Here is a 16,173-nt window from a genome sequence, read left to right on the forward strand (position 1 = left end):
TGTGCCTGCAAGGTCCCCCTGCTCAAGAAAGCACATCTATAGGCCCGTTTGAAGTTTGCCACCGAACATCTGACTGATTCAGAGGAAGACTGGGTGAATGTGTTGTGGTCAGATGAGACCAAAACCGAACTCTTCGGCATCAACTCAACTCGCCGTGTTTGGAGGAGGAGGAATGCTGCCTATGACTCCAAAAACATCGTCCCCACTGTCAAATATGGAGGTGGAAACATTATGCTTTGGGGGTGTTTTTCTGCCAAGGGGACAGGACAATTGCACCGCATCAAAGGGAGGATGGATGGGGCCATGTACCGTCAAATCTTGGGTGAGAACCTCCTTCCCTCAGTCAGGGCATTGAAAATGGGTCGTGGTTGGGTATTCCAGCATGACAATGATCCAAAACACACGGCCAAGGCAACAAAGGATTGGCTCAAGAAGAAGCATATTAAGGTCATGGAGTGGCCTAGTCAGTCTCCAGACCTTAATCCCATAGAAAATCTGTGAAGGGAGCTGAAGGTTCGAGTTGCCAAACATCAGCCATGAAACATTAATGACTTGGAGAAGATCTGCAAAGAGGAGTGGGTCAAAATCCCCCCTGAGATGTGTGCAAACCTTGTGGCCAACTACAAGAAACATCTGACCTCTGTGATTGCCAACAAAGGTTTTGTCACCAACTACTAAAGCACGTTTTGCAAAGGGATCAAATACTTATTTCATTCATGAAAATGCAAATTACTTTATAACTTTTTTTGTAATGCATTTTTCTGGATTTTTTTGTTATTGTGTCTCTCACTGTTCACATAAACCTACCATTTAAATTGTAGACTGATCATTTCTTTGTTAGTGGGCAAACTTACAAAATCAGCTGGGGTTCAAATAATTTTTTTCCTGACTGTATGGTGGACACTGAGTGTATACTGTGTGTAATCTGTGAGGTAGCTACTGGTCACACAAGCACAATATCAATATGCTGTGTATCAGTGTGTTTTCAAAGAGTCTGACTTCCTCATCATAAATCAGTGCAGACCCCAATTTACCAATTTTTGTTATGTGGCTGCATTTATCAGTGTTTAATGTGTCTGTGGTTTGCATTTATACACAGTCTGTAGTTTACATACAACTAAGCAGTAAATGACTGACTGATCACACTGTTCAGTTACTGCATCTATAAGTCAGCAACTGTTGTTGGTCTGGGAGGTTTGCATTCGGTCTTCAGAGCTGCTGAAGTCAGTGACACTGTAAAAACTACTGTCCAATAGAGAACTGTTTTCTGATTACATGAGATAAAACCTCCTGCTGTTTGTTGTCAGGCTTAAACACTCATAACAATATGTAAAGAGGGCTGTCTTTAAAAATGAATGTGCTGCTTTTCACAAACACAAACAATGGTGTGAGGTATGTTCAGGTATTTCTTCCAAGAAGTAGCTTGTTGGATAAAAACCTGGATACACTCCAGACTGTCATGTGACCCTGCTTCGTGGAACAGACCCAGCTTCTCTGTAAGTACAGTACTGAAATGTTTTCTAACTGATGGACAGGTGACTCACTGGTGCCACGTGTGACATATTCAGTGCAGTGTGGAGAAAGATCATTGTGTCTTCACAAAGCACTAGAGAAAGTGCCAGCTTTATATTTATATACAAGGAAGTTTCAGTGAATTACACTGTCACAATAAAAACATATTACCTTGTTATTATAGTGAATGGTTGTAAGCTAATTTAATTATAAACCATTAGTTCCATAAACAACGTGTATGAAGACTTTAATCTGATGTAAAACATAACAGTGAAACGTAGTTCATTTCAATTTAATTGTTGTATTTAATTTGTTTCATTTTACACACATTTGTTATATTGTAACATGTCATTATTGGAAAAACTGAAATATCACACAACTGACAACATTTACACATCAATTTAATGTTGTACAGTAACTGTTTAAGGCGAAGCTGACTTTTTATACTACTGTTACTTATATGTGTATATGTGTGTGTGTGTGTGTGTGTGTGTGTGTGTGTGTGTGTGTGTGTGTGTAGTTTAATTAAATGGATCATAATTTAAAGCAGATATGATTTTAATGTAAAGTCTGTAAATCTGTAAAGTAACTGCAGCTGTCGGACGTATAGATTAATGTAGTGCAGTTAAAAGTTAGGACTGCCCTCTGAAATGTAGTACAGAAAAAGTATAAGGTAACATTAAATGAATATACTCAAGGAAAGTACAAATACTGTATCTTAAATGTGCTTGGTTACCTTCCACCACTGAGGTTAATTCTATGAGTTTTATGAAAATGTGTGTATTAATTAGTAATTAAAATAAGCTTTAACAAATGTCTCACTGTAGTGAGTTGGTGAATATTTAGCTTTATCAGACAATCTGAAAGTATTTTCCAAAGTATTTCAAAGCGATCTGGAAAATATTTTTTTTAAATAAAATTTTCCATCTTTCCCGCGGGATTTGAACGCATCACCAATACTGCTTTTAATTTACAGTGACGTCAGCGGCTTCAGGTGGAGCGGCATCTTACACCTTTCACACGCGCACTTAAACGTGGTGCCGTGCTCACCTGTAAATATACGGAAGTGAAGTGAAGAGAAGGGTTATTGATTAGGTGAATGTTTAATATTTGTTTATGACGGACGTTACTGCTTCATGTAAACGACAAAGGTGTGATGGAGCTGCAGCGTCACTGAAACGGATACAGCTGCTGGACATAGTTTTCTCTTCTGACCAATCTTCACGTGAACTCTGGAACAACCTCCGACATGTTCTCCACAACCCGCGAGGTAAACAGACTTTATGTACCCTGGCCTAGCTTAACTTTATGAGTGCATTTTACAAGTTCTGGGTTAGTCTTCTAACAACAGGTATTCTAATCCACTTGGCTCTTTCATGATTCATTATTGCACTGATACTTTGGTTAAACATGCAAGCCACCTGTTATATTTCAGTATCATAAAGTTTTAAACTGGCTGAAACAAGCAGACAAAAGCAGCTGGAAGTGAAAAGTTATTTTCAGTATCAGTTGATTGTTTTATTGTTTTGTCCAATAATTTGTTTGTTTGATAAAATATCAGCTAGTAGAGGAAAGTGGTGGTTTTCAAATGTCTTGTTTTGTCTAAACAACACTCCAAAAATCTTTTTTTTATAACAATACAGAATAAAAAAAGCAAATCAGTTTTTAAACAGTGTTGCTGATTAATTTATTCTTGATTACTAAGTGATTAAATGTATTAATTAATTTGTTTGTTTAGCTGTAAAGCAAATAGAAATTGTATTACTGCAGGTGAAGTATGACTATCAAGAGGTGAGTGCTGTATATACACTCTAACTGCAGTTGAATGACACACCGTTTGTGTGTGGTGGTGGTGGGGCTCAACAGATCAGAAGTGAAACTTGTTTGTCACTTGGAGTCTCACCCATGTTTAAAGTTCGCTGCAGTATTGGCCTGTTGTCGATCCAGGATATCCCACTGCTCTCCCAGAATAGTAGCCAGGTTTATCTATGGACCTGTCTCCACTGTGAAATGTATGAGGACTGAAAAGCGTTAAAGGCTGTAGAATAGAAAAACAGTGGGAGAGCTCAGTATGTTGGGCAGGTCTGAACCTGCCAGCTGCTGAATATTGCTCCCACAGCTGTGCATACATTGGAGTTGTGAAAAAATGAATTAGATACATTACAAACTAAGGCCAAACAAACAAACAAAGGTCTTTTTGCTCATGTTTTTGTGCTGGAGGATTCTGTTATGATCACTCAGAATATTTTCCTGTACACTTCACTCCACTGTCCAGTTTTTTAGGTCCACTCAAACTAAGTCAGTCTGATGATGATGCTGTTGTCTGACAGTCAAATGATGTTTGTTTCATATGAGGTGGTGAGAAATGTAACATTAGTTTCAGCAATTTCATTACTGCTCTAATGTAGTTTTATAATGAAATAAATATATTTCAAATAAGCTGCATTTTAAATGCAGGCTTTGTTGTGTTCACTATCAGTAGTTTATACATGCAGATGTAAAAATTCATTTCGCTTTTGGGTCTTGAACTGAAAATGTTTTGGAAACCAGGCTATGGATGGTAAAAAAAACCTGAGTGGACAGAAGTGAGCGCATTTTATTGTTCATGAATTCTGTGGGGACACATTTCTTTTTTTCAGCATTATTTCATTTAGCCAAATCAGCAAACCAGTATGCTTAGTTTTTCTTTTCATTGTTTGTTGCCTTTGTACAGTTACAGGGTGGGGTGACAACTTTCATGATGCATTAAGGAATGCCTTAGAGGTCAGAAACTTAGAATAGTTTGGATAGCAGGAGTTTCACACACAGGGTGAAACATATTTTGCATGACTGTTTAACCGTCTGGATAGTGATCACATCTAGCAGAAGATTCTTTCTATCCCTTACTATAGGAGATTGTCTCCACAATGATGCTGTTTCTTTCCATGCCTTATTTGCTGTGATTTTGTTTTTAAAAGATAGACAAGTTTTTTTTTCTTTAAAGCCGGATGATACAAATATAGCTGAATGGTTCAAAAGATAATTATGGGATATGGCATAACACAACAAGTGCTGTTTAGCACTTGGTTAAAATGAAAACTACTGAAACTATAGTATCAGTGGAGAACAGACAAAGTCTCTAAACTCAGTAATGTTTTATGCATGAAAATGTACCTAAGATTTGCTAACATCAGCCACCATAAGCTAACAGTTCATAGCAGACCAGGTGAGTCTAAATGTATTACCTGTAAGAGCTCTGTAATATGAGAAAGCAAAATCACTATGCTTATACCATACAGTATGTGTACAGTAGTTACAATGTAAACCTATCTGTGTGTTAAAGCAAGACATGGAGCTGTGGGACAGACAGAAGGATGGTAACTGCACTGAGCCTTTACTTCCTTTTACGGTAAGACTCCACTGATCATCTCTGTACGCCTCTTGTCTGAACTTTTCATACATTAACATGATAACCAAAGGCAGGCTGTAGGCAGAAATGACCTCTTTGACTTTGTGAACAAATGAACCTGTGTAATATGAACATGTACAGAGTTTTATCTTTTAAGATTAAACAGTGAACCTCTTCATGTCTGGTGTCCCATTTACATGTTGTATTTGGCTTATTGGAATGTGAAAACATAACTGGAGCTCGCAGTTTCCTCCTGTACTTTAATTGGTTTCTCAGCCTTCCTCACTACTGCAAATCTGAACAACAGGACATGATCCAAGTTTTACTTTCAGTTCAATTCAATTTAACTCAGAGGAGGGGGTGTGCCTGCAGAGCAGTCACCCATGATTGCTTAAATGTCTGCATCTTTACTCCTCAAGCATTAGCATTACAAGCACAGTGTGTAAACACAGCTGACTGCATATGTGAGAGGGGAGCAGCCCCTCCCTCTTCTAAACAGAGACTGATAGAAAGAAAATACACTGGAAAAACACAGCAGGATGGTCCGCATCAACCCCAGAGGCTATGCTTGGTGATGATGGTTAAGGGAAGTATGGGGTGTACTGCTGGTTAGGTTTTTATAGTGAAAATGCAGCAGCAGTGAACCGGCGACAGGGTCACTGATGATGAGGTCGACCTACTGTAGATTAAACATTTAAATTTCATTCATCCTTTTCAAACGATTCCATTTTGTTTGAATCTTTGTTAAAATGGTTGAAAATGAGAAACTGTACATTGATCTCTATGAAAAGAAACATTCAGTATTGATATCACACTTAGTGTGGAGGCTGTTGAATTTGTATAAATATGTTCTGTAACTTGTCAGAGGGCTTTCACTGAATTGGAGACACATTTGTGCTCTTCCTGGTAGAAGCAAACAGAATAAGATGCACAGTGAGCTGCAGAGTGACACGAGTGCCAACCAACTGCCGCATTGACTCCTATCTAAACAGTATTAGGCAGGTGGTCATAATGTTGTGGTAAACAGGTGTAACCTGCTTCTTTGAACAGATCCTGGCTGATTCACTGAAGGAGCAGGTGACTAGCCTGTTTGCTAACAAGATAGAACATGTAGATAAGACAGAGGAGTAGAGGTGTTGGAGGGCAGTTTTCATCTGCCCCTGGTCTTTGTGCTCAGTGTGGGGTTGGACTGCTGACAACAATATTGGTCTCTTCTGATATGAACAATAATAATAACAGAAGACACTGTTTTGGTCCTGACTTTTTTAGTTGTGTGTTGCAGCACAGTGAATGAGCGGTGTATGGACTTCAAACCATAATGTTTCTGAATTTAAGAATCGGTCAGATGTTCAGAGGACTTTGGATGGAATTATTTTAAATCCAAGTATGCATTGTAATGACCTCTTCTTTCATTCTGACTTTTTAACTTAAATGCAGGTAAACACACTGAATGGCTCTCAGGTCATTTCAAAGATGTTGGATGGTGAAGTCAGGCCGCTGTGCACACCAGTCTTCTACACCAAACTGGGAAAACCACTTCTTTATGGAGCTGGCTTTGTGTCCTGTTGAAAGTAGAAAAGGCCTTCTTACCAAAAGACAGGATGCTGCTGTATTGTGTAGCATTTAAGAGTTAGTGTAACTAAAAGGCCTAAACATAAAAAACAGTCCCACTGCCAGAAGTACAAATGGACAGTGTCCACATACTTAAATTTAGAGTATGTAAAAGAACTAGACAACAGAACCAACAGAACTCACAACCTCAAAATGGAAAAAGGCTGGAATCCCACCTCCCCATCACACAGTTGACCAATCACTGAGTGAGGTGGTTATGATGTCAGAGAGTCTGAAAGGAGTGTAACCTGTAAAAGTCAAGTCAGTAATGATTGTATTTCTACCTACAGTATAGTGGCCATTATCACTGTGGGTGTTTTTGTGTTTGAACAGCCTCCTCAGAGGACATTTGATTATGTCCTGGTGGCCCACAAGGTGGATGATGACAAAGACCAGAGGGCTCAGAGACAGAGAGCCTTCATCCAGGAACTCGAGAAGAAAAACATCAGCATCACTGTGAGTCACTTCACAACACGGTGACCTGGCACATACTGTGATGTAGTATGAATGACTGTGTGAATAAAAAGCTACCTTGTCAAGATGGAATTGTGGTGGCATGTTGGTGCCATGACAGTCTATATAACAGATACAGACCCAGAATAGAGGGCCGTTGTTGACCCTGTATTATGCCAGCAGTTCAGGTAGTAAAGTAGCAACACTTTTAAATCTTTTAAACAACAGTTAATATCTAATAAGGAGGAAACTAGTCACCCTGAATGTCATGTTAAACATCATGCCTCCACTACTGGGATACTGGCAGCTGCCTAAATAGAACATTTTTGGCTTTGTTTGGTTTAGTGTAAATAAGCAAAGCTCTCATAATGAAGAGTCAATTTAATGTCAGTATACCAGGATCTCAGTCTGAAAGAGGTAAAAGATAACCCATTCATGTGTGTGTTAGACACTTCTCCATGAGAACAAACTGTTCTTCGGCCTGCGTGCTCCCAGGGGGATGTTTGAAGACTACCAGTATCTGCTCAAAGTCTCCGACTCCTGCAACCCTTATTCTGAAACAAGGGGAGATGTCAGTGAGACTAAAGTCTCTTACCCCCGCAGCCTTTGTTCTGAAACAAGTAGAGCTGTCAGCCAGACTACCAGGTAACTAACACATACGCACACAGTACTGCATTTAGCCTAACCACAGTGACATAAAATGGGATGGACAAAATAATAGAGAAATGTGCAGTTGTTCTATTAATTTGGTCAGCTGGTTCTCAGTGCTTCAGGAGTTTGTTAAACAGTAAGTTGTTCAGTTTAGGCTGCATGATGTGTCCCAGAAATGCACTGCAGTTTACGGGACTGTGAGTCACTCAGGATGGTTAGCTTTTCTGAATATCTTGTAGCGGACCTGGAGATCCCATCAACGGGAGGAACAGACTTCACACACTGTTCTGACCTCAGATGAATCCATTTCTGTCCTGTCTGAGCTCAGACTGATGATTAAAGTGGACATCTGGATTTAGTTGAAGCATCTGCTACTTTGTTGCTGTATGGGATAGCATTTATTTTCTACGTTATGCATAACGATGACTTTTTTATTATTCCTGCTCAACTGTTTTGCACATGTAGGCCTAAAAAATATGGATGTGTCACGTTATAGTCACTTTGCATTTGTAAGGAAAACAAATTCCATTGCACAGTATATTTACAATTTAGCTAAAATGTGACCTTTCCATCATTTTATAGTCAAGGGAACAACATGTTGCTCACTTGTTGCATGTAAAAAAAAAATAAAAAAAATAATTAACAGTTTATTCTGTAAAGCACTTTATGCTAAACTGAATCAAACTTTCTCCAGGATCCGAATTGTCCATTTCATCCTTCATCAGACCTTCATCAACACAGGAGGTGAGTGTGATTAGTTTAGAAAAGCTTACATGTATAATCTGTGGCTGTGTAGAGCATCCAGAAACATACCGGTATCTCATGCACACAGACTTTCACCAGGCAGTTATGAATACTGATAAGTGAACGGATGTGAAACGTGTGATTGGTAACAGAAAACCCAGTAGCTTTTCATGCAGACACTGTGTTTTCTTCTGCCAGAGAACCTGGAGGAACTGCTGAAAAGCAATGTGTTTGAAACCGAGTTCTGCCTCCATGAGGTGAGTCAGATTGACTGCTGCTGTCTTGATCCCAGGCCTTTTATAGTGATTATCTGCTGACACCAAGCCAGATCTGATACTCCTATTTACCTAAATGAACAGCTGCTCAGTGCTCGCTCAGCTGCAACATAAACATGAGATCGGATATGGAACGGAATTCATCCTGAAAGAAATGTTGCCAGAGATGCTCAGTATACAGTACACAGTAAAAATAGTTATACACAGCAGCAAAGTATATGACATGTTGCTTAACTAACTAATCATTAGTTATAAATATTAAATATGTTTCTGAGATATTGGCAAATCAGCTGTAATCTGTTCAGACTGACACACCATATTTTTCTTGAGCAGTTTGTTTCAAATGCTGAAGATCCTGATTCAAGATGATTTTCATGTGGTTCTATCTGTTACAAAAACAGTTCACTGCTATTGTGCTATTGGAAATAAGAGCTGTGAAGATGAACACAGGACATAGACACATCATGAAAATCATTTTTGCCCAGATTTTGACATGTTGATGTGAAACGTAATCAGTGTATTATGACATAAACTCAAAACTCAATGTCTGTGTGTTTAATTTTTTTATGATCCTCAGAGAAAGATGCAGAAAGGGCTGACCAAGAAGTGGGCTCGATGGGCGCTTCTGTGTAAAGGACAACCAATTAGTGATGTCAAGTCAGTGAATCTATTATGCTTTTTGTTTCTTACAGGGAGAGCAGTTGTCTTAATTTAGCCTAATTGTAGACCCACAGCGTCAGAGTTTGAATACCTCTGGTTTAGACAGATGATCATGACATGTGTACAGGAATGCATAGACAGGGGAAATGAAACGTGCCTAAATGTCCAGCTATGTTTACAAGTTCAGTGTAAAAAATAGTCTCTCACTTGGACTTGTATTCTTAAAACCAGCTAGATGGAATGACATGTCATCCCTTCTTAAAGACCAAAGTGTTTAAATTCAGAGGCTGAGTGAAAACCCAGAATTTCACTACCTGTCTCATGTCTGAAGAATTCTATCATTCTAGTCTCCTCACCATAAATTGGTCAAATGTGGATTGTCTTGCCAGCATGACTCTTGCCTATGCATTTCTGGAGCATTTTATTTTCCTCTCTACAGGTCTTACTTTGGAGAGAAGGTGGCTCTGTATTACCTGTGGCTGGGCTGGTACACCAGGCTGCTGGCTCCAGCTGCTGCTGTAGGTGTTGTGGTGTTTCTTTATGGACTTGCCTTTTTTAACACCAGCCCTCTCATGTGAGTTGACATATAGTTGCAAGAAAAAGTAATGTCACTGTTTGCAATTTCCTGGTTTTCTGCATAAATTGGTCATGAAATGTCATCTGATCTGACAAATATCAACAAACACAACTTTTCTAAGCTGATATACAGTCATGATCTTTCATGTATTTATTGATCACACCCATTAAACATACAAAATGATGGTGGAAAAAGTAATGGCAACAGTGTTTTAATAACTGGTTGAACCACCTTTGGCAACAATAATAACCTCAAGCAAGCTCTTCTTGTAGATGTGGATTAGACATGCACAATGCTCAGGAGGAATTTTGGCCTACTCTTCCTCACAGAACTGCTTCAGCTCAGCCATATTCTTAGGACATCTGCTACAGAGGTGTAGTGCTATTTGATGAAGTACCAGAGCACACCTGTGACGTGCGAATGTGCACACGCATGGTTAAGTTGTAGCTTGTTTCAAGGGCCATGTAAACACTTTTCGTAGGTTAGCAACTGTAATTGCTCACACGATCAAATGTTAGACTGACTTTATTCTCTGGTGTGGCAGAACAATATGAATAAGTAGCCATTTGTCACAGGGTGAATGTTACAGCCATAACTAGGGTGTAATCTCCACAGAGGATAGGTCCCACCCAAAATATGAAAAACAGAAAATTGTCCCCCACAATATTTGTCATGACCAATCATCAAATGCCGCCTAAATCTATAGGGAAATAAATGGTCTCCACTGCAGTGTTAAGCTCCTCCTGAGCTGCTCCTGCTTCGTGTTGATTTACATGTCAGCCAACAATAGTGAACACATCAGCTGTGTGTGAGACTTGCAACTGGTCAGCATGTGCCAGAGTTTGGCCATGTTGTGCCCTGCTTGTGTCACATAGACCTACAGCTGATCACTCACAGGTAAAACAGTTTGTTGAAATTCCAACATCACTTAAGTTAAATGTAAAGTCTGTTTCTGCTGCACAGTAACAGGTCTTTGAAAGCCAGAATTCTTGCCGTTTCTCAGGTGTTCAAATACTTATGTTCAGCAGTGCAAGACAAATAAATTCTTTAAAAATCATACAATGTGATTTCCTGAAATGTGGATGAACAAAACACACAAACACTTGCCAATTGCACATCAATCACCACATCTTAAATTTTATTATTACAACTTAGAGCATTCCATTTTGCAGGACATACACTTTACTGATATGGGATTTGTTGGGTTTTTCCTTAATAATAATAATAATAATAATAATGTCTAGACCTTACTTTGTAAAGTGTCCTGAGATGACTTTTGTTGTGGATTGGTGCAATGTAAATAAAATTGAAATTTAATTGAACTGGATCTTCAAATGCAATAATGCAACATTATGAATTTCAACCAGAGGAAAAATGTTGGAGAAAAGAAAGTGGCGGAGCGTCATTCTGGAGCATTTTGGCAACACTACACCTATGGTCTGGTGTGAACGGCTCCCTTGAGGTCATTCCACAGCATTTCTTTTGGGCTGAAGCATTTTGTGTTAGATTTACTTCATTGTTTTGGGTCATTGTCCTGCTGCATCACCCAGCTTGTTCCTAGTTTCAGCTTGCAGACATTCACCTTGACATTCATTCATTCCTGTAGGATACCTTTATAAACTTGGGAATTCATTTTCCCCTCCACAATGGTGAGAGGTCCAGGTCCAGAGGCAGCAAAGCAGGCACAAATCATGATGCTTTTCCAGGTTTGCTAACCCTTGACTCTAGTTGCCATTTAGTGACATTAGAAACCTGGTTGCCATTAATTTTTCCACCATCACTTTGTATGTTTAATGGGTGTGTTCAATAAAGACAGGAAAGATCATGACTGTGTCTTATCAGATTAGAAATACTGAGTTTGTTGATTTTTGTGACTTTGGTGAAGATCAGATCATGTTTCATGGCCAATTTATGCAGAAAATCAGAAAATTGCAAACGGTGCCATTACTTTTTCTTGCGACTGTTAATATACTGTATACGGAAGTCGCATTATGTGGCAAAGGGTCCATTTGTAATGTCAGTGCATTTAAAGATGTATATAATTTTAAAATGTATGACCTATGGGACTTCTAGTGGTAATATAAAAAAAACTTTCAAAGATACATTACTTCAGGAGAGCCATGATAAGCCAGCTGTTTCTGTTAATCATAGCTGTGCAGACAAGTAGCAGTAGCTGTGAGTAACTAATACAGCAAGACTTTTTATGTTCATTAACACCTTAATCTTTGTGTGTCCTCAGAAAGGAAGTGTGTCACTCCAACATCACAATGTGCCCTCGCTGTGATAACAACTGTAAAGTGTGGCAGCTGTCAGACACCTGTACCTATGCTAAGGTGGACCTCTCTTATCTGTCACTTTATTCTCTTCCCTGCAACCGGTTGGTGTCAGTTCACACTAAAGTATAACTGTATAGTATATGACTGCAACTCACTTAAACCGTTACTGTAACACAAAAGAGTATCAGTAATGATGTCATCATAGGTTTATGTGAAACTACTAAAAACAAGCTAATAATTGGGCTATTTATGGTGTGCAGGCCTCATTTCTACATAATAATAATAATAATAATAATAATCTCATTTAACCACACATGTCCATGAGTAGAAAGGGTAACCGTGGGCCACTGGTGAGAAAATGATTAAATAAGAAAGGCTGAAATAAAAGAGGTTTAAATACTCTGACTTTTATTTGCCATTGTGAGTCAAACACACACACACACATTTGTACTTCTGTCTTAGCGAGGAGACTCACTGACATAGTGCATTCCCTAATCTTAACCATAGGAAATACCTAATCATAACTTACACTGCTGCAAAATTGTATACGTGACATAAAACTCTGGCTATCGCAGAATTTTCTGCACTTAAATGAGGACAAGAGAGAAAACATCGTTTTCAGCCCCGACTTCATTGCTGTAGTACCTAGTTTAGGTGCCCTAGCACCTGCATGCACTGGCGCTGTGAGGAACCTTTGAGTCGTTTTTGACAGTGATTTTAACTTTGATAAGCAGATCAGATCCATGGTTAAAACCAGTTATCATTTGAGACTCGTAACAAAGGTGAAGCCTTTTTTTATTGTATGCCGATTTAGAAAAAGCCATCCATGCCTTCATCACCTTGCGTCTTGAATTGTAATGCCCTCTATGTCAGAATCTCTGTGTCTTCTGCGGAAGCTTCAACTGGTTCAAAATGCTGCAGCTCGACTGTTGTCAATGTCCACATCACCCCTGTGCTTCGCTCACTACATTGGCTGCCAATACAGTACAGAATTAACTTCAAAATACTACTATTTGTTTTTAAGACCATGAATGGCCTTGCTCCGCCATACATATCGGATCTTCTCTCTGTCTGTGTGCCACGCAGAACCCTGCGCTCCTCAGAACACCTGTCCCTGGTTGTCCCTCGGGCTAGGTACAAAAAATGGGGAGATCGCTCTTTTTCCGTGTATGGCCCCAGGCTTTGGAACTCCCTATCGCCAGAGCTTTGGGCCTAAACTGAGCTGGAAGCTTTTAATTCGACTCTGAAAACCCATGTTTTTAGACAGGCTTTTGGTATTTAGCTCGTTCTAATCTTAACTAATGTTTTCCTGTTGTTTTATGCTGTTTCTTATTCTGATAGGGATGTCTTTTATTTTGGGTATTTTTAATAATTTGTAGTTTACTCTGTTTAGGTTTTTGTTTTAGTATTGTCTTGTATTAGTGTCCTCTTGTGAAGCACTTTGTGCTCCTGCGGAGTTCTATAGTGCTGTATAAATAAACTATTATTATTATTATCATAACCCTAACACCCAATACCTAACCTGAACCCTAAAACCAAGTTTTAACCCTCAAAAAGATTTTTCAGAAAGTGAGGACTTGCCAAATTGTCCTCAATTTCCGAAAATGTCCCCACTTTGTAGCAAAAAAATACTTTTTTTTTTATTCTCACTATATAGCAAGTACAAGAACACGCACACATGCCCTAATACTACTCGATACTGTCTCTTCATTGGATCTGTGTTTCCTGGTGGAACCAAGTTTTTAATTGAAGGTGTTATGATAAACATTTGATGTTTTAAGCCAAATCCATCTATCCATAGATAACTTGGTCGAGTTAAAGTTAAGTGTAAAACAATTTTATTTCTTTTGCTCTTGTGTTTTTGTCTTTTATCATCCATCCATCATCCATCCATCCTTCCTTCCATTCATAGTTAGACCGGAACAGAGCATTGCAATAGTCCAGTCTGCTGGATATAAAAGTATGCATTAGTGTCTCTGTTTCACTCGGATGCACTTTAGTGATATTTTGAAGATGACAACAGGCAGATTTGGTGACTAACCCCACATGAAGTTTAAAATTCAGTTCTGAGTCAAAGCTGACACCAAAGATTCTGGTCTGTTGGCTCGGCGTCACTCCTTTGTGTCCGGTTTCTCATTTTAAGCTTTGAACCTATAAATAAAATATCAGTCTTGTCTTGGCTGAGCTGTAAAAGGTTTTATCACATCCACCACTGATATCTAAAATACATTTGAAAAGTGCATTAATTGGTCCTGGCATCAAGCGTGGTGATCGCATAAAGCTGAGTGTCATCAGCATAGCTGTGGAAAGAGATGCTGTGTCTCCTGATGACACCACTGAAGATATAGATTAGAAAGTAGTGGCCCTATAATCGGTCCGTCTTGAACCTCACAAGTTATGTTAGATTGTCTAAAGAATTTATCCTCTTTTGCTACAAAGAAGTGTTATTGAAGAGGTTTGGTAGGACTTTAGACACAAACATTAAACCCAGTCCTGTGTTTGGTGGTTAAAGATTTTTGATTGTCCCTCCTAGTGTCATACTCAATGTGTTTGTTTCCACGCAGGTCAGCCATCTCTTTGACAATGAGGGCACTGTAGCTTTTGCTATGTTCATGGCAATCTGGGGTGAGTTTATGATCTGATCTATTGTGATGTCTAATCTAATGCAATCTGTTTTAATGCAGAGTTCCTCTTCTGTGTATTTTCAGCCACTACGTTCCTGGAGCTGTGGAAGAGAACCAAAGCCAGACATGTTTCTCAATGGAAGCTCTATGACTGGTCTGAAGAAGAGGTACTGCTGTTTGCATAATTATTAATATATAATTTTGTCATGTTCTTGTGGTATTTTTGTTTTTATAAATTATTTTCCTATTTTGTTTTTTATGTCTACATTTCATTGAGCTTAATTTGGCAACATAACACTTGGCCTTGGAAAAACTTTAACTTATTGTCTTCTTACTGGATTTTCTGGAGCTTATGTCCTCATTGACCTGTCTTTACCACTGCATAGAGTTTGCTCATTTCTTGTATGTATGTGTGTGTGTTGACAGGAGGAACTGATTCTGGATCTAGTCAACGATCCAGACTGTACACCAAAACAGTTTGTACACTCCTACTTTCGAAGCACTGTGGTCCTCATTTTGGTAACACTTATGGTAAGACACACACTCGCAACACTGAACCCTTTGTAGAGTAATACCTAAAAGTAAGTGTGTTGTTTTTGGAGGCTGTGGTGTGTGTTGTGCAGTGTGTGTTGGAACACTACTTGATAGATGTAATTCATGGAATGTTTCTCGGGAAAAGTCTCTTTGTGGGTGGAGATGTGATCATTGATTACTGACTATCAGAGCAGTGTTCGCAACTGTTCACATATCTACAGGTATGTGCCAAAAAATTAGAATATTGAGGAAAAGTCCATTTATTTCAATAATTTGTTTCAAAAAGTGAAACTTGTATGTTATATTAGTTCACTGCACACAAAGTGAAATATTTCAAGCCTTTATTTGTTTCAATTTTGATGATTATGGATTAAAGACAAAAAAAACCCAAATCCAGTATTTCACAAAATTAGAATATCATGACAAAGTTCAACATTGTAGGCTCCTTGTGTCCCAGTCTAGTCAGCTAATTAATGCAAAACATCTACAAAGGTTTCCTCAGCCTTGAAATTGTCTCAGTCTGGCTTAGTAGGCTTCAGAATCATGGGGAAGACTGCTGACTTGACGGTTGTGCAGACGACCATCATTGACACCCTCCATAAGGAGGAAAAGTCTCAAAAGGCAATTGCAAAAGAAGCTGGATGCTCACAGAACGCAGTATCAAAGTATATTAACAGAGTGTTAAGAAGAAGGGAAGAATGTGGCCGGAAAAGGTGCAAAAGTGACAGGGATGACCGCAGCCTTGAGAGGATTGTCAAGCAAGGGCGATTCAGAAATCTGGGGGAGCTTCATAAGGAGTGGACTGAGGCTGGTGTCAGTGCATCAAGAACCACCACATACAGACGTCTGCATGACATGGGCTACAGCT

The 16,173-nt window shown here is 39.0% G+C and overlaps 1 protein-coding gene across 1 annotated transcript in view; it reads left to right on the forward strand.

Moving 5' to 3' along the window:
- The first annotated feature begins 2,484 nt into the window (after positions 1–2,484).
- Positions 2,485–16,173, forward strand: part of ano9b (anoctamin 9b) — a 21,880-nt gene continuing 8,191 nt past the window's right edge. Inside the window, exons 1-12 of the mRNA XM_020585794.1 lie at positions 2,485–2,782; positions 4,835–4,900; positions 6,845–6,967; positions 7,413–7,609; positions 8,310–8,359; positions 8,558–8,616; positions 9,212–9,291; positions 9,734–9,868; positions 12,111–12,204; positions 14,712–14,772; positions 14,856–14,938; positions 15,198–15,302. Coding sequence (XP_020441450.1) covers positions 2,762–2,782; positions 4,835–4,900; positions 6,845–6,967; positions 7,413–7,609; positions 8,310–8,359; positions 8,558–8,616; positions 9,212–9,291; positions 9,734–9,868; positions 12,111–12,204; positions 14,712–14,772; positions 14,856–14,938; positions 15,198–15,302 — 1,074 coding nt within the window. The 5' untranslated portion in view covers positions 2,485–2,761. The remainder of the gene's footprint in view (positions 2,783–4,834; positions 4,901–6,844; positions 6,968–7,412; positions 7,610–8,309; positions 8,360–8,557; positions 8,617–9,211; positions 9,292–9,733; positions 9,869–12,110; positions 12,205–14,711; positions 14,773–14,855; positions 14,939–15,197; positions 15,303–16,173) is intronic.

This window comes from Monopterus albus, unplaced genomic scaffold (genome assembly GCF_001952655.1).
Source record: "Monopterus albus unplaced genomic scaffold, M_albus_1.0 scaffold377.1, whole genome shotgun sequence".
In the NCBI taxonomy this organism is placed as follows: Eukaryota; Metazoa; Chordata; class Actinopteri; order Synbranchiformes; family Synbranchidae; genus Monopterus; species Monopterus albus.